This window comes from Corvus kubaryi, unplaced genomic scaffold, assembly GCF_017639235.1.
Source record: "Corvus kubaryi isolate FWS band 111438036 unplaced genomic scaffold, C.kubaryi_AGA036_p1.0 37387, whole genome shotgun sequence".
Classification (NCBI taxonomy): Eukaryota; Metazoa; Chordata; class Aves; order Passeriformes; family Corvidae; genus Corvus; species Corvus kubaryi.
The window spans coordinates 7,738,854-7,758,832 of NW_024581129.1; the positions used below are offsets into that span (position 1 = coordinate 7,738,854).

Below are 19,979 nucleotides of genomic sequence, written 5' to 3' on the forward strand. Positions count from 1 at the left end.
ATCCTCCCACAGTGGTAGCAGGGAGCTCTTCAAAGCAGAGACAGCGAGGGCCAAATAATGCTTGATTTTATTCTTCATCTATTTTAAAACAGCCTTAATGCCCATGGCTGAGTCTGTGGCTCCCGGGGTGGCTGCTGGGTGCTCAGCCCCCCAGGCTGGGTGCTATGGGAGGGTGCAGAGCGTGGGGGGCCGGGGTGGAGCGTGGGGACTGTGAGTCAGCACTGCCCGAGCAGATGGAGCTGCTGTGATAACGCTGCCGGGGCTGGGCGAGCGGAGCTGGGGGGTGCTGGGCTGTGTTGGGGGGTGCTGGGGGGTGCAGGCTCCAGCCCCTGCGGCCCCTCTGAACCCCCTCAGCTGCAGAGGTCTGGGGACACGCTGCTCTCATGGGAAGGCTTGGGACAATGCAAAGCCAAGGGAACCCCTGTCCTGTGTCAGGGTGGTGCTGAGCCTTTGTTGTGCAGTGGGAGGAAGGGGTTGAGATAACAAGTCCAGTTGGCCGCTCTCCTGTGCTGGAGGCAGGGGAGCAGCTTCAGCAGCCAGCTTCCCTGGATGTTTTCTGGCTTCCCACCATGCAGGAGCAGGAAATATGCTGGATAATGTTTGTCTGGATAAGTTCACAGAATCCCAGAATGGTTTGGGTTGGAAGGGACTTCAAAGCTCATCCGGTGCCACCCCTGCCATGGGCAGGGACATTTCCACTATCCCAGGTTGCTCCAAGCCCTGTCCAGCCTGGCCTTGGGCACTTCCAGGGATCGTGGGGCAGCCACACCTGCTCTGGGCACTCTGTTGGTTGGGGGGTTCCTGTGTGTTGACCAGGTGGAAGTGAAGGTGCTGAAGGACACACTGTGCTGGGCTCCAGCCCTCCAGTGGCCACTGGTGCCCAGCAGTGTCCTGGTGACTGCTCAGCTGGGACAGAACCTAGTGTGCAACAGGAGAGAGGCCAGAGGTGGACAGAAAAGTGTCTTGAGATTGTCTGACCGCTCCATTTGCTCAGTGATGTGGACAGGAGGTGTGTTATGACAGGAGCTGTTTGTGCCTGGGCTTAAAGTGCTGCCAGGGCACTTTATGGATTGGGAGGGATCTTTCAAACTATCTGGTTCAAGTTCATGCCATGGGTTCCTGTTCCTGGTCACCAGAAAAGTGCTGTGCTGGTGGTGTGGCTGCAGAGGGGACACGGTCAGTGGTTGGTATTGGAAACCCAGGGCTGTGCACAACAACACAATTGGAACTTTGAATAAATCCTCTGTAGGCAGCCTCACCTTACGAGGGCCCTGGCTAATTGATGCTTTCACTTGTAGTTAAATGGACCTGTTCACGTTCCTGGGTGTTCAAGAAACCCTTCAAACATCGCTTGGTGTATGGAGAACAAACCCTCCTAAGATGCTGCCAGCTCAAAATAAGCCTGAGGCAGCAGCAGGGAAGTCATTACTCTTCATATCGGACACAAAAAAAATGTTTCTGTTGTATTCATGATTATTTTTGTTTTCTGCACTTCCTGGAAAGCAAAGGGACCGTGCAGTGTTCTGGTTTTTTTTAGAAATGCAGAGGGGAGCAGGATTACAGCCTGTGCTCTCTAGCAGTGTATAAATGGCTCCCAGCCCTTGCTGCACAGTCACTCTGCGTTCATGGTCTGCTCTTGATGGTGTTTTGTTCAAAGAGTTTAAATTGTTGACATTTGTGGGGCTGGTGTTGAACTCCAGCTCTTGGCTCACTGGTCACAAGCTTCTGGAGGGAAGGTGAGGGCTCTGGAAGGGAAAGAACCCTTTGGAAGGGCTCCCTAATCCCCTCACCTTAGCGGGGTGTCCCTGTCCCCAGGCTGGAGCCACCTCTGGTTGTTCACTCTGGCTCTGGCCACTGCTGGGGCGTTTGTGGCACCAGTGCTGGGAGAACTGGGTGGGCACCAGCTGCAGGCAGAGCTGGAATTGGGACCCTTTGGGTGCTGAAAGACTCTTCACCAACCTGATGGTCCTGAGCCTCCTCACCTGTTTGGAGGTGCGGGCAGTGTCCTCTGGGCAGTGCCACTTGGTCTCTGCTTTTGGAAATAAAGATAGTGCTCAGAATATTAAAAATTAGGGGGGAAGGGGGGGGGATGCGAGGAAGAAAATGGGAGTGAAGTTCCCCTCTCTGTCTTGGAGATAAGCTACAAAATCCAGCTTTAACTGAGTTACGTTATTAGCACTTTGCGGACGGGGTTTTTATCTGCCTTGAACAGGATTAGTACGCTGTGACAAAAAGGAATGGCTTCAAAGCAGGCGAGCAGGCATCTTCTGGGGCTTGGAGCTGCAAGAGCCAAAGCTGGGTTGGTGGTGGGTTATCTGTGCTGGGACTGCCCTCTCCTAATGCCTGACCTCTCGTCTGGGCAGCACTGATCCTGCCAGGATACCTTTCCATATTTCTCCCTCCTCTCAAGCGTCTGACCCAGAGTTTCAATTACAATATTAAATTACCAGGTCACCAGAGTCAAAGTAGGCTGCCAAGTTTTTAATGATCTTCTCTTTCTTCTCGTGTGGAGGTTTTTTTTTCCAAGCCTCCTTTCCATCTCTGCACTTTTAATTGAGACCATCTGTAATTTAACACATCGCCACAGCGCGCGGCGAGTTGTGTAACTGGTGCAGGGTTTTAGGAGGACTCAGTGCTCATCCTCAGGGACTGCAGCAGCTTTCCACTGTCTTCCAGTGCCTTCTTAAGAAATCCAGAACTAATTGCCAAGACTGTTTAATCTGCTCCCTCGGGGCTTTGATTAATCACAGAGTACTTATTTTTCATCTCTCGCTGGTGGAGATGCTGAGGGTGTCGTTGGGGGGCTGGGGCTGGTCCTCAAGCTGGTGTGTGGGTGTTTGTGACTGGAGCTGGCTGCAGCCACCAGGGATGTCCTCAGGGATGTCCCCAGGGACCCAGGCCCCAGCCCCTTGCAGAGGCACTGGGTCAGAGAGGGCTGCAGAGTGTCCTCAGTGCCTGTCCCCATCTGTCTAAGGTACACACCAAGGCTGTCCATCAGTTCTGCATCTCAGAAGCTTCTCCTCTGCTTGACCTTGGCCAGCACCTGGCTGTTCCTTCTCCAATGCCTGTGATCCCCAAATCATCAGTGTCTCTGCTTGCCTTGACCATGGTAGCCCCAGGTCTGGGGCTGTCCCCTGCAGCCCAGCGTGTCCTTCTCACCGTGCCAACCTTCTCTCCACGCGGGAGCATGGAGAGAAGGCTTTTAAGAATAATCCAGGCTTTTAAGAAACAAGTTATAGAGGATTGTTAACATGGAAAGAACCAAATTCCAACTTGAAAAATTACCTGTTATTGTTGCTGCAGTGTGTGACCTGGCTGTAATTAAGGACTGGGGGAAGCACGCTCCCCTCCCGTTGCTGCAGGACTCCTGTCAGGGTGGGAGTGTGGGAGCACTCGGCTGGAGCTTCCCTGCCCTGTGCGTGGGTCTGTGCAGGGACAAAGGTGCCTGCAGGGGAACAGTGCCCGCTTCCTTTCCCTGGCTTTGAGCTTCCCTGCTGTGTCCTGGGGCAGCAGGATTTGGGGAGTGGGTGAGTGGGGCAATGTGGTGTCTGCATGCCCTGCAACCACCCCCAAGCTGCAAAGAGTCCCTCTGAGAGTTCTCCAGGAGCTGCTGTTGGTCTCTCCATAGCTTGTTTTGTGGTGGGACTCGGCCGTGCACCTGCATGGTCCAGGGACAGGCACAGGGCAGGGAAGAGCTGTTCCCCCAGGGTGTCTTTGGATGTTGGGATGCTCTGCCCGCTGCTCCCAAGCAGCTTTTTGCAATTTGAAGAGAAAGCAGGAGCTGGACTTCTGCCATGTCCTGGGTGGAGAGACTCACCCTCTGCCGCATCTGAATGTGGCACAGGTTCCTGTGCCAGCAAGAGCCACAAAATCTGGGCCAGCTGCATCACTTGTGCTGCTTCCTGGAGCAGCCCCTCTGCCCAGGCAGCCCTGTCCTAGAGCCTGGACGTGGCTCTAGGTGTGGCTCTGGCACATGCGGTGGGAGAATGAAGATCTCTCCCTGATCCAAGCGCTGCTGCTCGCATCGTCCCCGTCCCCACCCACTCCTCTTCCACTGCCGGGGATGATTGATGCTCCTCATCCCGCCTGGCTCCAGCACATTCATTGTCATGCAGGGGATGTTGTCAATTCATTATGGTATTTCATGGAAAACTGCAGGCGGTTTTGGGTGTTTTGTTCATGAAGTCCTTCTAAAAGCACGTGGCTGGGCTCAAAATACTCAACCCCTTTCAATGAAAAAAGAGGAATGTTAAAGATGTCCCTTTCAGAAGCACAGGCAGAGAGCAGCCTCCCTCCCCCTCCTCCCCAGCTGCTAGGGCTGGTTCTGCTGTTGGGCACTGTGGGCACTGGATTCACAGGAGTTTTGTTGACAAGGTCTTACCCAGGAGGCTGCAGGTGCCAGTTGTACCCAGCTCTGATAGCAGAATGCTGCTGCAGCTTGGCGTTGGATGGTGGTATTCCCTGGAAGCTGGGTTGGAACTGCGGGAGCCGGGGGCAGGTGTCTGACCCTGCATCTCTGGGGTCTCTCCACCCTCCAGACGCACAGGGAGCACCAAGGCTCCTGTTTCCCCTCCTGCAAAGCTCCATTTGCTTTGTATTCTTTGCATTTTCCCAAGCCCCCAAATCTCACAGGGAAATAGGAGCTCGTGAGCACTGCTCACGCTGCATGGAGACACAGCCTGCTGCTCCCCAGGGCTGTGCTGGGGGCTCTGAACCCCAAGTGCCTTTCAGGGACTGGCACTGCAGCATGAGGAGAAATCAGCTGCTCAAGCGATTCCCTGGGGGAGCTGTGGATGCTGCTGGGACTGTCTGGGGGCTGTGCTGGGGTCAGAGCCTGCAGGGGGATATGGGGACAACTGAGTGTGCTTTGAGCTGCCACTCTGCCAGCACATCCTGCCCCTCCCGAGGGCCTGGGGGTGTCCCCACTGGGGGTCAGGGCACAGCCCTGCTGGCCCCTGAGCTGGTTCCCCCTGGCACAGCGGCGGCGGCCGCTCGGTCCCCGTGCTGCCCAGGGCCACACGGGGCTGAATTATTCAGCCTGAAAGTGAATCTCTGTTACAGCTCAGGATGGCAGAAATGCTGATGAAGTATTTAAATTCTGAGCTGATTTTCTTGCAGCCGGGACAGGCTCTCTAATGTAAAATTAATGTCTTTGTGTCTCTGGAAATAGCTCCAGCCCCATGTGGGGGCGTGGGGCAGCGGGTGCAGGCTGGGGAGACAGGGCCCTTCTGCAGCATCCTGGGGCTCTTGCTCAAGAGTTGAAGTCGCCCCTCTTCCCCTCCCAAAGAGCAAACGGGCAGAAGAGTGAGGGATCAGTTTTCCTGGACAACTGAGAGTTTTCCTTGTAGAGTCAATGGGACATGTGAGCAAAAAGCCTGGACCTGGGTTTTTGGGCAGATGAGGAGCCTAAATAAATGAGGATATTTCAGTCTGCCCTTTTCCTAACAGGGATTTGCACAGAACAGGATTCCTGCTCTTCAGGCATCTAATTCCTGTCACTGAGCTCCTCACTGGAAAGGCCTTGGGGGGGCCAGGAGGAGCTGGAACATCCTTGTCTCCCTTCAAAATGGAATATGGCATTGGCCAAGGGACTTGGGGAGGCCCTGATCCCCCACGTGTTTGTGTCCATGCTCCATCAGTCTCCAGAAGCCAGCCTGGGATGAGGAGTGCTGGGCCTGTTGTGTAGGGTCTTGTGTGGTCCCTGCTCCAGGCACCGCTGCCAGAATCTCCCGGAGAGCAGAAGAGACAGTGCCAATTGCTTTTGTGATGGCTGGAAGATTGTATAACTTAAAAAAGATACATCCTGCTGCTTTTGCTTCAGAAACCCCAGGAAATGCAGTTTTATCTTCCTGGAACTCGATGACACCTCTCTCAGCACTGGTTTGCCAGGCTAGGCCCCCTTGGGGCTGTGACGGAGGTTTCTGTGTCCCACTGGTGCAGGATTAACTAGGCTGGGGAAGAATCACTCCCTGGGATTGAAATCTTTGTAGCTGTTCAGGCAATCAGAGCCTTCTAGAGAAACGAGCTGGGGAGACCTCACAGAAGAGGAGCCTCCATTTCCCCCCCTTTCTTTAAGGAAAATGTCTCTTCCTTTCTGTAAAACAGCCAAACCAGGCAGCAATGCCTTTTCACCCTCCTTACCCCTGCACCCTCCTTCATCCTTCCCCTGAAGTCAGTGGCCTCTCCTCCTCTCCTGGTTCCCTTTGTCCTCTCCCTTAACCTCCCTGCTCATCCTGATGCCGGGATGCCGCTGTACTGGGGCCGTGTGCCCGGTGGGGCAAATCAGCAAAATTCCAGTGTCTTCCAGGGGACAGAAGTTTCTCCTTGTTCCTTGGGGTTGCTGTGCTGTGCTGGAGCAGACACAGACCCAGGGAGGGAGGGCAGGGCCCTTGGTGTCCCTCCCTTTGTCCTGCAGCCAAGGAGCACCCAGCACACGAGCCTGGACCTGTGGTAGCCCCTCGACATCCCCGTCCCTGTTCCCGGTGCTGTCCAAAAATCCCTGTGGATCATGGTTGTTCTTAGTGTGTCTCTCTGGAGCTGACGCTGGGAAAACCACTGAAGTCTGAGGAGCTGAAGATTGTTGTGCTGTAAGAACCCCAGAAAGCTTTTAACCAAAGCTGGGGATTAAATCCAAAGAGCACAAATTTTAGCTGAGCTTCTCTCTCTGTGTGCTCTAAGTGATTAAAAGCTGTAAAGCGCTGTCAGAAATTCAGGACTTCCCCTCCTGGAGCCCTTCTTTCCCCTTATTTTATGATTACCATGCTTCACTGCCTCTGTTTGATGTCGTGAGTCTGATTTTTTACCATGGAATGGAAAGTCGTGGGCAGCCCTGTCTGGGGCGTGTTTTGGTCCCTCACCGGGGCCAGGCTGGTACCTCTGACCCCAGGGGTTTGCCCAGCGTAGGTGGAGCAGCACAAAGCTCCTTTAAAAAGTCTTTTTTTTGGTGTTATTCTGTTTTCTTCAGTTTTGCTAATCTGAATTCCAAGCTGTTTCCTAAAGCTGTTGTTCGTTGGGAAGTGGAGACGTTATCCAAATGAGAATATCCACAGGTTGGAAGGGAGCAGCTACACACGCTTGAAATAATCTTTGAGCTTCCCTGATACTGGAGCCATCTGCCAAAGCTCAGCTCCGTCAGCTCCCTGGGGATGGTTGAACTCCTCCCTGGCTTTGATTTTTAGATGAATCTTGCTTGAACCTTCTTCTGTCTCTGTTAACTCTCCATCTGTCTCCCTTGCTTGACATGCTGTATCCAAGACTGTTCCTGGTGTTTCCAGACCTCTCCCTGGCCTGACAGGGGAACAAAGGCTTCTCTTCAGTGGGAATGTGTGTTCTGGGAAGGGGTGGACTCAGGAGGCATAAGAGGTGACAGCCCTGAATTATTCATTTCATGAAGGACTCGGAAAAATTGATTATTCCCTTCTTCAGAACATTGGGACAAGGAGTTCATGCAATGAAATTAGAGCAACAAATGGAGTTCAAGTGGAAGGCAGGGCTGCTCCATGGACTGCCAGGCAGGGTTCATTCCTGCAGGAAGCCATTTGTCACGGTGCTGGGCTCTGGAGAGGGCTGGATACCTTCCTGCAGCTAAGGATGTTCCGTGTGGGAGATGGGACTAATCCAATCCCATGTGCCAGGCTGGGAGTGAGCAGGGGCACGAGAGCATTTGTCACCCTGAGCCAGCCTCACTCCTCCATGTGCCAGGGATGCCACAGGTTTGTGCTCTCCCTTGGCTCTCCAGGATGGGCTCAGCAGTCTCAGGTGTTTGCCAATAAAACACTGACCTGAGCCTTTCCTGGGATTTCATATTCCTGGGAATACCTTTGCTTGTGTTGGGCTGGCTCCCAGGGTAGCCTGGTGCCAGTGTAAAGAGCTTAAAGCTTTGATAAAGGGCTTTTCCTGGGCAGAAACTCTGGCCTAGGAAGGATTTTGTATTTGGAGAGCAAATCTTTGGACATTGTCGTATCTTTGGGCAAAGTGCCCGAGCGTGTGAGGGGAGAGGGAGCGTGTGAGGTGAGGGATGGCAGGGAAACGCTTCTGAGCTTGTTCACATGGTGTAAACAGGAGAGGAGGGAATATCCTGCAGGAGCAAGGAGCATGTGCAGGGCTGGGCTGGGAATGCTGCTCCCGGGATCAGCAGCTGTCAGAGCCGCTGCTGAGGACTCGCTGCAGCTTCTGCTGCTGCAGGAATTTGCAGCATCGTTCCAAACCATGCAGGCAGCCAACTGCTCCCGGCCCCACGCTGCTGCTTAAAGCTGGAATTCTGCAGCCTGTCCTGCTGCCTCCCGGGGAACACCCTGAACCTTCGGCAGCTGGAGCTGGGGATGCTCTGCTGAGCTGCCCCACGGGTCCCTTCCCCAGGATAACCCTTCCCATGCTGGAGCTGCAGCCAGACGCGTGCTCTGCAACCTTCAAACGCCTGGAACACGTTTTGTGGTTTTTCTGATTGGCAGCTTCTGGAATCAGTAGGCAATCAGCAGGGAAACTGCTTTATGGTTTTTCTGGAGGGTTTTTGAGCAGTGGTTTAAGCCAAAACGCCTTTCTGTGTGTGTGTGTGTGTATGTATATATTTAAGCAATACTGTGTTAGCATTTTCTAGCATTTTCTCTCTTTTTCATCCTCCACAATAAGACTGTTTCCTAGGGTTTGAGAATGCCCTGTTGCTGGTGTGGTTTCTTAGCTCTCAAACCCAACCTTCCAGGAGCTCTTTCTTCCCAGGACTGTGTCAGGATCCCAGGGAATAGAGGTGTGTGACCTTGCCCTGATGTTTTAGTGCAAATCTTTTCAGACCTGAGGCGTTGTGCTGGGGCTGCTGTAAAAAATGTGCATTCCAGCAAATCTCTTAAGGCTGTAGAGAGTTGCTGAGCTCAGGGCTCTGCCTCTTACCTTCCATAGGGTTTGTATCCTTCGCTTCTCCCAGGACAGGGATGTCTCCCAAGCCCCCTGTAATGGAGCTGGCTCTGAAGGAGAGTTTAGGGCCAGGAAACACGCCTGCATTATGCAGTAAGGAATGGGAAAGGTTAATCTTTCATTCTTGTTGTGTACAAATGACTTGGGATGTTTGTAGCTCACCAGTGGGATTTGATAACTTTATTATCCAAATAATAAGATTTACAAATTAACTGTCTAATTAGCAACCTGGGAAAGCTGCTGCTCGTGCTGGGGTTTCTGAACTGACAAAGACATGGGCTTAAACTGCTGAAGTGTGATGACAGCAGGAGGGCACGGCAGTGGAAAGATCTATGCAGCCTCCTCATATCCATTGGGCAGGTCACGTTTAGGAGCTGAGACAGGATTGCTGACATGAGACCCTGCTCCTGATTCATTCTTGGCCCTGTTTTCCTTTTGCGTAGATGGAGCACTCACCTAAGCATGTGGGAAGTGTTCCAGTGGATCCTTCTGAGGCTTGTGGAGCTTCCTTTGAAGTAGTAGATGCAAAGCCCCCACCACTGCCATGGGCAGAGAGCTCAGGTTTGCCTTGGATGTGTAGGGGAGTGTTCTGCTGGCCCATCTTCCAATGGATTATCCTTACCATAGATTAGAATCACAGAATCCTGGAATGATTTGAGTGGGAAGGGACCTTAAAGCTCATCTAGTCCCACCTCTGGCACAGGCAGGGACACCTTCCACTATCCCAGGTTGTTCCAAGCCCTGCCCAACTTGGCCTTGGACACTTCCAGGGATGGCCTTTAAGGTCCCTTCCAACCCAAACCATTCCATGATAAGTTCTGCTCTGTGGGACTCTGGTTTCCTCTGTGGAGCTGGAATGATCCCAGCTCCATTGGGAAGCTCCCTCCACAGCCCAGCCTCTGGCAGCAGCGCCCACCCTCCGCCAGCACCTGTGCTCGGGGTGTCATGGAGCTTACTGAGTTTGTACACACACTTCAGGAGAAATCCCTGCTAATAGAGTTCTAATTTCTTCTTTCCTGCTTCCCAGATGCTTCTGTCTCCATATACAAATGACAGAAATGGTGAGCAACGCTTTCAAGAAAATGTTTGTTTGTTTGACTCAGAAAAGCAAGTGAGAGGTCCTGCAAGGAGAGAGTTCTTGGCAGCTGTTCTGTCTCTAAAACCTTCTGGGTTTGTTTTTTTCACAATGGAAAATGTGAAAAGAAAAACAAATTTACAGCTGGATGTAGCAGGGCACAAAGAGGGGATTGTGAGGATCATGGCCAATGTCACTTGCCTTTTCCTTGTTCCTTAGGAGAAGTCCCATATTGCTGCAACTGGAACCTGCTCCATTCTTGCACAGCTCAGTTTGATTCCTGTGCTCTGTCTCCAAACCTCAGTCCCTGCTCCTCATCTTTCACAGGCTTTCATTCAGTGTAGCTACAGCTCTTGGGAAAAGGATGTGGTAGATGGGAGAGCCCTGAGGCAGAGCAGAGGGTGGTGCCCAGGCTTCCCTCAGAATCAGAACCTGTTCCATTTGCTCCATTCCTGCCTGGGCTCCCTTTGGGCCCCTTGGAGGTGAGGTCTCATCCTGTGGGACGGGGCATGGGATGGATGCTTGGAGCTGAGCATCTCTGGAGCGTAGTGTGGATGCAGAGCATGGGTGGACCCAGGCCAGACCTGGCACCCAGGAGATGACAGAGGTGACATGGGCTGCGAGGTGGTGCCACTGTTCCCCAGACCTGGGGAGCCCCAGCAGTGCTGCCACCTCCAGCTGCAGGGTCAGAGGGGCTGAGACCCTTGGAGGAGGATCTGGCCCATCAACTGAAGTTATCAACAGTGACAAATGATTCTTTAAGATCTGTCACTGAAGGTGAGGTGCTTATTTGGCATTTGGGGAAAAAATCAGCCTTGAAATACAGTGCTTTGTCTGCACAAACTGCAGAAATAGTGCTGGCAACTTCAGACTGGCATGTGCTGAAAGGGTTTGGTGGTTTAGGGGGTGGGGGTTTAGCTCTGGATACTTCTACCTGGAAGTCTGGGCAGTGGCATGTCGGGATTGATTTCCCTGTGCCGTTCCCAGAAGGGCAATGCTGTCATTGACGTGTGTGAGGGGAGGAAGATGTGCGTGTCTTCTGGTCTGGCAAACGGAGGCTGGGGAGATGCTGAAGAAAAGCAGAGCTGTGGGAGGAAAATTGCCCACCTGTTCCCTTCAGTACAATCTTCCATTTTTGGCCACATGCACTTTTCAGCTCAGATACCCGCGAACGCCAGATTCTCCCTCTTTTTATTCCCGGCGGTGACCTCAGAGCGTGTGCCGCGAGTGACAATGAGCTCAGAGGAACAGAAGTGTTCCCAGCCCTCCTCTGACGTTCACGCAACACTTTGTTCTGCTGAGTTTTACCAAAATGCCTGGTCTGGTTGGGGATGTTCCATAAGGTTTAAAAATCTGCCACAGGTTTGCTTAAAAAACCTCCTGGGACTGCTCGGAAATCCAACGTAACCGTGGTTTGTTTTGTTAACTCTTGGCTCTCGTGGTGCCAATCCTGTGCCATGCCCCTGACCCTGTCCCTGTGTTCTCTTTGCAGTTTGCTGCTTTGTGGTGCACAAGCGGTGCCATGAGTTCGTCACCTTCTCCTGCCCTGGTGCCGACAAGGGCCCTGCCTCGGATGTAAGTACAGCCCTGGGCACAGCAGGGCGGGGGGCTCACTGGGCTTCACAGCACTTGGAGAAGATGCTCCTCCAGCTTCCTTTGCTGAGGGCACGCCTGGGTTGTTGTTTCACAGGCATCTCTAATTTATGGGATGGTTTAGGTAGGAAAAGCCACTACGATTGAGTCTAAGATCACCATTCCCCAGCACTTCCAAGGTCACTGCTACCCCACATCCCCACGTGCCACACCCACATGGCTTTTAAATCCCTTCAGGGATGGGGATTCCATAGTTCTGGGGACTCTCATACATTTCTGTGATACCTAAAACACTCAAACTACCCAATAACTTGTGCTCAGCAGAGCAGAGGGAATATGTGGGGAGGCAGAGGTTTCCCTTTGGGGCTGAGCCTGCAGCCTTGCCCCAATGTCCTTCTATCCCTTGTGCCAGAAAACCACCCAAACGCTTGCTGGCTAAGTCCCCATCCTTATTTCCCCGAGGATTTTCTTTCCTGGTGGATCCCCTGGCTTGGGGGCAGCAGAGCTGGGCTCCCCAGCCCGGCTCTGCCAGCGCCATTCAGGTCCGTCTGGCAGGTTCTGTGTTTTACCGTGGAAACTGGCTAATTTGGGGAACTGCTGGGAGAGAGGAGCTCAAATTGGGGAAACGACAGAGCACCACAACTCTCACCCTTAAAAATAGAAGTGGTGGGAGCAGGCGGCGTAACAGGCTGCGGAAGGTGGAGGCTAAACACGCATTGTCGGTCACCCTCCCAAAATGGGGCTGTGCCCTGTGACGGGGAGAGAGGGTGCTTGGGGAGGGATGAGGCTCTCAGGGGGCATCAGCAGTTGGCGAGGTTTGTTCTGGGCTCGGGTGGTGGCTGTCCCCCACTCATGAGCTGTGGTGTCTGTGCAGCCTCCACAGAGCAGCTTCGGCACCGACGGCTCTTCCTCCACCCCCGGTGCAGCAAACCCAGGAGGAGGTGGCAGGGTGGCACTGCTGTCGCCCACAGGACAGAAGCCCCTGAGGGCTTCCTGTGCCGGGGACAAGCAGGGACTGCCAGGGGAGGCGTGGGCAGGAGCTGCTGCCTGCCTGGAGAGAGGCTTGCCTGGGATACTGGGAGCATCCCTCTTCCATCTCCGGTGCCTGTGGCACTATCGGGATCTGTGCAGGGGAGCAGTGGTGTCTGTGTGTGTGTGCACAGCGCTGTCCCAGTGCCCTGGCCCGGAGCGGGTCACTGGAGGGGATGGAGCTGCAGGAGAGGGATGTGATTGATGGCTTTGAACTCCTCAGCTTCCGACATGTCTCTGCCCTTCTTCCGGGCGGTTTCACCCCCTGCTGCCGCCGCTGCTGAAACAGGGCAAGGAGAGCTGAGAAGGCACGAAAAGATGAGGGAATGGTGGTGGGGGGGTGATCCGTTCCCTGAGGGTCGAGCCTGGCCACCCAGGCAGTGCAGGTGTCCGTGTCCCTCTGTGGGATGTGGCCGAGCTCTGTCCCCGCGTGTGCCGCGCTCCCTCCGTGGAAAGCCGGCGGTGCCGGGGGTTTTACAGCCCTTTGCTGTGACATGATGTGGCACTGCGAGGTTCCCTCTGGCCGTGTGACTGCAGCTCTGACACTCACACTTTGTTCTCTGTCATCTCAAACACGCGCAGACAGAGGCAGCGGGGCCCCGGCGCGTCGCACGCTGTGACCCGCTTCGGGCTGTGGGAGGTGAATGTCACCCATCCGGATCCACCTGCTTTGATAGGCATTGAGCTCCTTGAGCGTGCCGAGGTGGAATCTCGCTTGTAAGGCTTTAGGTGCAGTGTGAGGGGGAAGGAGCTGGTGGCTGAGCAGAGCCCCAGCTCCCGCCCCAGCTGAGCGGGTGCCGGCGAGGGGACACCGGCCCACGGCTGTGGGTGGCCCTGGGAGCGGCCGGGTGGGTGCCCGGGGAGGCAGAAATGCTGAAATCCCTTCACCTTGCTCGAGGCAGATGAGGCTTGGCAGCGGGCAGGGCCAGGATGCAGCTGCCTGCCCGTGCTGGCACTTGCCACAGCCCCGCGCAGCTCCTGGACGGCAGCGGGTGGCTGCAGGTGCCGGGGGACGCTCCACCTGTCCCCGCAGAGCTTTGTCTGAGGGAACACACACAGGACGTTTTGCCTTCCCTCCCACCAGACCTGCCCGAGCTGTGGCACACGAGGACAGCGAGGGGCCCTCGGGCAGCCAGGTCCCAGCTGGTCTCTGAGGCAGCTCTGGGTGACTGTGGGCAGCCTCTGCCTGGGAAGGGAAGGGTCTAAATAAAATTGTCACAAATTTAACAGACCCCACTCGATACCAGGGCTGGTGTAAAGGCCCTTGGTCACATTCCCTGTCACTCACTGTTATCCCTGGGGGAGCATCAGCAGCATGGCACAGGCAGCAGACAGGTAACAGCTGCCCAGCACTGTCAATTAATCTTTTAATACTTAACTTCTGGAAATGAAGAGGGAATGTAGTTCTTGGGACTAAAACAGGGAGAAAATGGCCCTTTTATAGCGCTTTTTTTTTCTTTCTTTTTTTTCCCTTTTTTTTCCTTTCCTTTTTTTCTTTTTTTTTTCTCTTTAGCAAAGGGCACCAGAGCCCCTCTGGTCTCTCCCCTTCCCCTCTGACATGGCGGTGTCGCTGGGGGATGCAGGCAGGGCAAGCTTCCCTCCTCTTGCACTCTTACAGCAGCATAATTATATCTATAATATATCATATTTATAATTATATAATCATATAATCCTTAAGGAGCTTTGAATCAGGAGAGGAAGAGCTCCTTCAACATACAGTAATGCCTTATTGGCTTCAGGAATGAGCCGGGGACAGGGGCTTTGCTTTGAATGATGGAAAGCTGGAGTTTCCCTCTGCTCCATGGTTGCTGATAACCATGGTGTGAATCCAGAGCCACCTGCACTGGTGGCAGATCTGGTGGCATCAGCCTGTGCTGGTTACAGGGATGTGTTTTTGCAGTTGGTGCAGCAAGCTGGGAACTCTTCCACAAATACGAATCTCCAGTGAATCCTGCAGAAAGAAGGAGTTTAATTTATTGCATGTGTCAAACCTCACAGTGGGTTCATCCTTACAATGGGCCAGTGGTTCTGCTGAGCTGGAGAGGGAAGGGAGCTGTGCAGGGAGCTCAGCAGTGCAGGGATGCTGCAGCCTGGGCTGGGGCTTTGATGCCAGCTGGGATCCCAGAGCTGCTTTTTCCTGTGGCCTAGACCTGGAGCCCAGGGAAAAAAAAATCTGTTAAAAGAAAAATATCTTCTAACTTAGCTCCTTGATCTCTGTGTCTTCATAACGCTGGAGAATTGAGGAGAAAATCAGTTTGCATCTGTACAGTGCTTATGGTCTATCTGAATGTTTACATTTTAACAACTGGGTAATTCTGATTACTGAACTAAAACTCTTCAGCTGGAAGTTCAGGGTGTGCTGAAGTGCTGTAGGGGATGGAGGTTGGTGCATGCAGAGACAACCCGGGGGGAGCTGGTGTTGCACGCTTGGGGAGCAGAGCAGAATCCCTGGAGACCAGTGAAATGTCAGAGTCTCTGTCACTGTTGAGTGCTCCCACTTTGGGGTGTTTCTGTTTGATCTGGTTGTGTTTGAACCTCCTTGAGGAGAGTGAGAGTGTGGCTGTGTGTTTAACCTTGCCAAGCTTTCTGCACAGGAGCCTTCCATCTGGGAGAGAGGACAATTACACATGATAGTGTCTCCAAGCAGGAAAAAATGAAAGATTAATTGCTTCTTGCAGCAGGGAATGAAGGTGTAGCTGGAACCGCTGGTGCTGCAGACACAGAGCTGTGTTTGTGCTACCCTGGTCTGCAGGCATGGCAGAACTTTGGATCCACATTGATGTCCTGTCTGCCTGGGGTCTGTCCCAGCATTCCTGAAGGGAGAACTGGTGAGGTACTCTGTAGGGGCTGGCAGCCCAAACCCCCCCCCCTGTCCAGTTCTGCTGTTCCCCATTCCCAGCTCTGGCACTCCTGGCTCTCCTGTTGGCAGGAGGCAAAGCTGGTGTGACCACTGGGCTGGAGTGTGTGACCCACAGCGAGTGTCTGACTGACCCACAGCGAGTGTCTGTCTGACCCACAGCCAGTGTCTGTCTGACCCACAGCAAGGTCTCCAGGACCCAGAGTCAGCCTGTGTAATGTATTCCAGTTGGCAAACCTAATTATAGCTGGAGCTATTAGTAGAATGCATAATTATTTAAATTGTAGACAAAATAATCATTAAAATGACCTTCTTTGCATGATCCTGTTAAAGGTCATCTAATCAGGATGTGTTAATAAATATCAGAGTTGCTCTGGGAAGGTAACGGGCCAGTGTAGCTACATTTCAATTTTGCATGTAATTTGTCCCCCTTTGTGCTTGGGGAGAGGATTTCAGGAAGAATTTCAGGAAGAATTTCTTCATGGAAAGGGTTCCATGCTGTGCCCCAGGCCCCCTCTCGCCGAGGTGCTGCCTCTGAGCGCAGGACCCCGATCCCTCCTCACAGCTCCTGTTCTTCTGGGCTGCCCTGGCCGGTGCTTTGGCAAATCTTCACAACCTTCCTGCAACTTGCTGCTTTCTGTTGTCCTGCTAATTAACTTCTCCAGCACTCGTGCTGTGCCATCTGCCCCTGGAGCGAGGGCACCTGCTCTCTGCTCCGCCGGCAGCCGCTGACAGTTCCCGTGGGATGAAGATGTCTCTGCCTTGCTCCCTCCCAGCACCTTCTGGTGCTTCCCCGGCCCCGCCGGAGCCCGGCTCTTTCTCCTGCCAGGCTGCCATGGCTTCAGCCCTGTGATTGAGCAGCTTTTCTCTCGTTGTCTCAGGAGTGGGAGGGGGTATCTGGTGACCCCAGCTCAGATGCAGCTGCTGGCTGAAGGAGGGGCTGGAGCAGCTGGATGAGTCCGTGCCCTTCCCATGGCTCTGCAGTCCCAGGGCTGGAGCTGAGCTGGGTTTGTCCCTCACTGGGAAGGTGATGAGGTGGGTGGTGCAGCCTGTGCCCACCCGGGTGGCACCAGTGGAGAGCCTGTAGGAGGGAGGTGTTTTGGAGGTCTCTGTGCTGTTCCAGCACCTGGAGGCTGCAGGGAAGGTGCTGTGGGAGCCCCCCTCTCCTGGAGGTGCAATAGAATGACTCTCAAAGCATGTGTGAGTTACCAAACGTGTCTGAAGGATGTTGAGATGCAAATGCTGCTCTGGGAGAGCAGCTGAGCTTGGCTTTTTTCTGCTGCTCAGAAAAAGAGAGTGTTTTATTTGGTGTTGGCAGCAGCAGCCAGAGAAGAACAACTGTCATCCATATCCCTCTGCAGTTGTCTGACGAGAGGATGAGATCTTTTGTCAATAAAAATGTATTTACTTGCTGGGAGCTGCCAGGGGCAGGCTGTGTTTGACACGGGAGCAGCCCCAGCGCGGTGCCGGTGCCCGTGGCTGTGTCTGCTGCTGGTCCTTCCCCAGGAGCTGCCTCCTCATGCTGCCTCCATCCCGCTGCCCGCACAGCCCCTGTGCCTTTGGGCCCTGTGCTCTGGGAGCTTGTCTGGGGCTGGAACGCTGTAAACTACAGAAAAATAGTTCTGGTGTCACTCACTGGTGCAGCAATGTCCAAGTGCTTTCAGAGTGTAACAGGCTTGGGCAGGCTGCTGAGGAGAGAGTGGCAGAAAAGATGCTGCAGAATCATGGAATCACAGACTGGATTCAGTTGGCAGGGACTGGAAAGGCCACCAAGTTCCAACCCCTGCTTGAGCCCCAAACAGGACCTGTGTTGCTCTCGTGTGTAACCTCCTCTGAGTGCTGTCTGTGTGATTTATTGTGGCTCTTCTCATTGACACAAACACCCATCACTCTCACTCCCTTCTTCCTGAACTTCCTTGCGTGGTTTTTGCAGGGACGTGGAGCTGTTTCTCACCAAAGGTGTTTTCCCAGCCCTGTGCAGGCAGGTGGGGAGATGCAGGAGGTCCATGGCCAGGGCAGCAGCTCCCAGGCAGGACTGGTCCCTGTCTCTGGTGGATGCCGTTGTCTCCAGTTCATCTTCCCCTCTCCCACATCCTGCTGTCTGTAAGAACCACTTGGCACAGTGGCAGGATGCCACCTGGAGCAGTCACACTGCCACCCCTGACTCAGCCTCTTGCAATCCATGCTTTCCCTGGAAGGGATGATGGACCACTTCTGTCTGCTGTGGCTTGTTCCCTGCATACCGAGGGGATTTTCCACACGGGAAATGTGGGACTCAAATGCAAGATTTTGGGTGTATGTCCCTGCCAGGGTTTGTTGAGTGCAGGCAGTAAGCTGTGGCTGTGTTGTATTTGCTGTTATGCTGTTTAAATCACTATGAAATTCACTTTAAAATGGTCTCTTCACATGAACTGTGCTAATTCTTCTTCAGAGAGATAATTTAAAGCTTTCTTTGCAATGAGACAGGGAAAGCAGCAGCCTCTAATCTTGAAACAAAGCTCTGTGTTCTGTCAAATGCAGCAAATGTCAGTGCAGAGGTTTCAAACACCCTTGGCTGTCGGTGTGGGTCTAGCTGCCCCTTCCCAAGGCTCTGCTGCAGGAGATTTGGAGTTCCAGTGCTCTGGGAGGCTGGTGGCAGGGACACCTTCCACTATCCCAGGGTGCTCCAAGCCCCATCCAACCTGGCCTTCGACACTCCCAGGGATCCAGGGGCAGCCACAGCTTCTCTGGGCACCCTGTGCCAGGGCCTCCCCACCCTCACAGGGAGGAACTTTTTTCTTATTTACACAAGGAAACAGGAGAAACTTGAAATGCAGTTATTCAGGGTCAGGGATGGGATTTGTGTCAGACCAGTAACCTGCTGTCGAACTGGGGAGCAGAAGCCAGGTGGGCTCTGCCACCTTTGCTGGATCAGTGCCTGCTGCTCAAAGCCACAGCAGCTGCTCGCCTTCCCTGGCTCCCACCCCAGTCCCCGCTCCAGGCGTGCATCCCTCAGTGCAGAGGATGCTGGCTTTGTGGCAGCACTGGCTGGGAAGGGAAGGGCAGAGCCTCGCCATATACTGGCTCTCCTCATGGCATTTTCCAGCTCTGCTCCAAAGAAAGCTGTTCCTGCCCCGTTCTTCAGGCTGGCTCAGCGCTGGTGGGGGAGGAGAAGAGGTTTTTCTTTTATTGGCAAACTTCTTTTTAACCATTCTTGTTTCAAGTCTCAGCATCTGCATACGCAGTGTTCTCGTCAGTCCTGTCTCCGTGGTACAAAAATAGTCTCTTTGTACAGCGACTTCAGCCTTGCTCAAAAATGATCCCCAGAACTGCCAGTTTCTGGCTCTTTCTAAGGCTTTGGTCAAGGTGACACAAGCCACTCTCCACCAGAGCCCAGCAGCTGTTCTCTGCAGGCCTGGCTGCTCCATCACCCTCCCAGCCTTTGGGATTTGCCCCTCTGGGTATGGGTCTCTCTGGAGCAGGGGGTGGGAGCAGAAGGTGAATCCCCGCTCTGGGCAGGGGGTGCTGGTTTGGGGAACCCAGCCTGTTTTGCCACTTTGCTTTTTCAGCTCTGGCTTCTCGAACTCTGGGTTCCAGTGGGAATTCAACATCCTTCGCATGAAGTGGGAATTGTCTCCTTTTGCATAAAGCTTGTGGTTTTTATGAATGACTGAAGCTTTCACTTGCCTAAACAGGAATATCTGTTTCTGGAAGGGAACGCAGCAGCGGAGCGCTCGGGGGCGATCCCTCTCGTGTCACGCGCTGGCACGTGGCTTCTCCCAGAGCTGCCCCGCGTCCCCCTGCCCTTGTCTCGCTGCTGAGGGAAGCTGGTGGTGGCTGATGCAGGGGGATACGGTGCCCAGGGGCTCTGCAGGATGCAGGACTGGGCAGCCAGAGACCTCCTCTCTCCCAGGACACTGGCAAGGGAATCAGGATCACAGCATGGTTTGGGTTGGAAGGAACCTTCCAGACCACCTCAAGGTTGAGCCCAGGCTGCCTCTTGGCTGCCTGCGCCAAGTTTCATGGGGAGAAACTCCCCCCACCTCCTGTTCTAGCCTAAAATCCAGGCTGTCTTTTCTCTGCTGTCTTACAAATGTCTGAGGAATGCAAAAGGCTTTCAGACGTACAGAGTCATGGACAGAACTGGCTGCTTGTCCAGAGGACAGGTTAATTGTGACCCCTTATCCCCTCAACCTTCCTTGTGCCATTGCTGGCAGAGGAGCTGCTAGCTGGAGCCACGCTAGGAGCTGTGTCTGGAAGCCGTTTCCTTGAGGTAAAATGTGAGATATTTCCAGTTTCAGTGCCTTGGCTGAAGCCTGTATCAATCCCTGGCACTGCACAGACCAAGTTAAAGGAAGCTCTGTTGGTTTTCCCCCTCCCGGGTGCCGTTGGGGTTATCTGTGGTACTGAGCAATAAAGCAGAATGTTGGTGATTAATGCAGCTGAAAGCTCCAATGCAACAGTGCTGGGAAATTAATTTCAGGGGGATGGAATGTATTGGCAGCGATGTTATAGCTCGCTTCTGATTCCACTCTTTAT

At 53.7% G+C, this 19,979-nt stretch overlaps 1 protein-coding gene across 3 annotated transcripts in view; it reads left to right on the forward strand.

Annotated features, from left to right (window-relative positions):
• PRKCB (protein kinase C beta) overlaps window positions 1-19,979 on the forward strand; it is a 94,599-nt gene that overhangs the window by 29,253 nt on the left and 45,367 nt on the right. For 2 of the 3 annotated variants that reach the window (XM_042037471.1, XM_042037472.1), the window contains exon 3: window positions 11,475-11,557. In XM_042037471.1, coding sequence (XP_041893405.1) covers window positions 11,475-11,557 — 83 coding nt within the window. Of the gene's footprint in view, window positions 1-9,919; window positions 9,969-11,474; window positions 11,558-19,979 lie in introns of those variants that run through there. The other variant, XM_042037474.1, reaches the window with a different exon arrangement.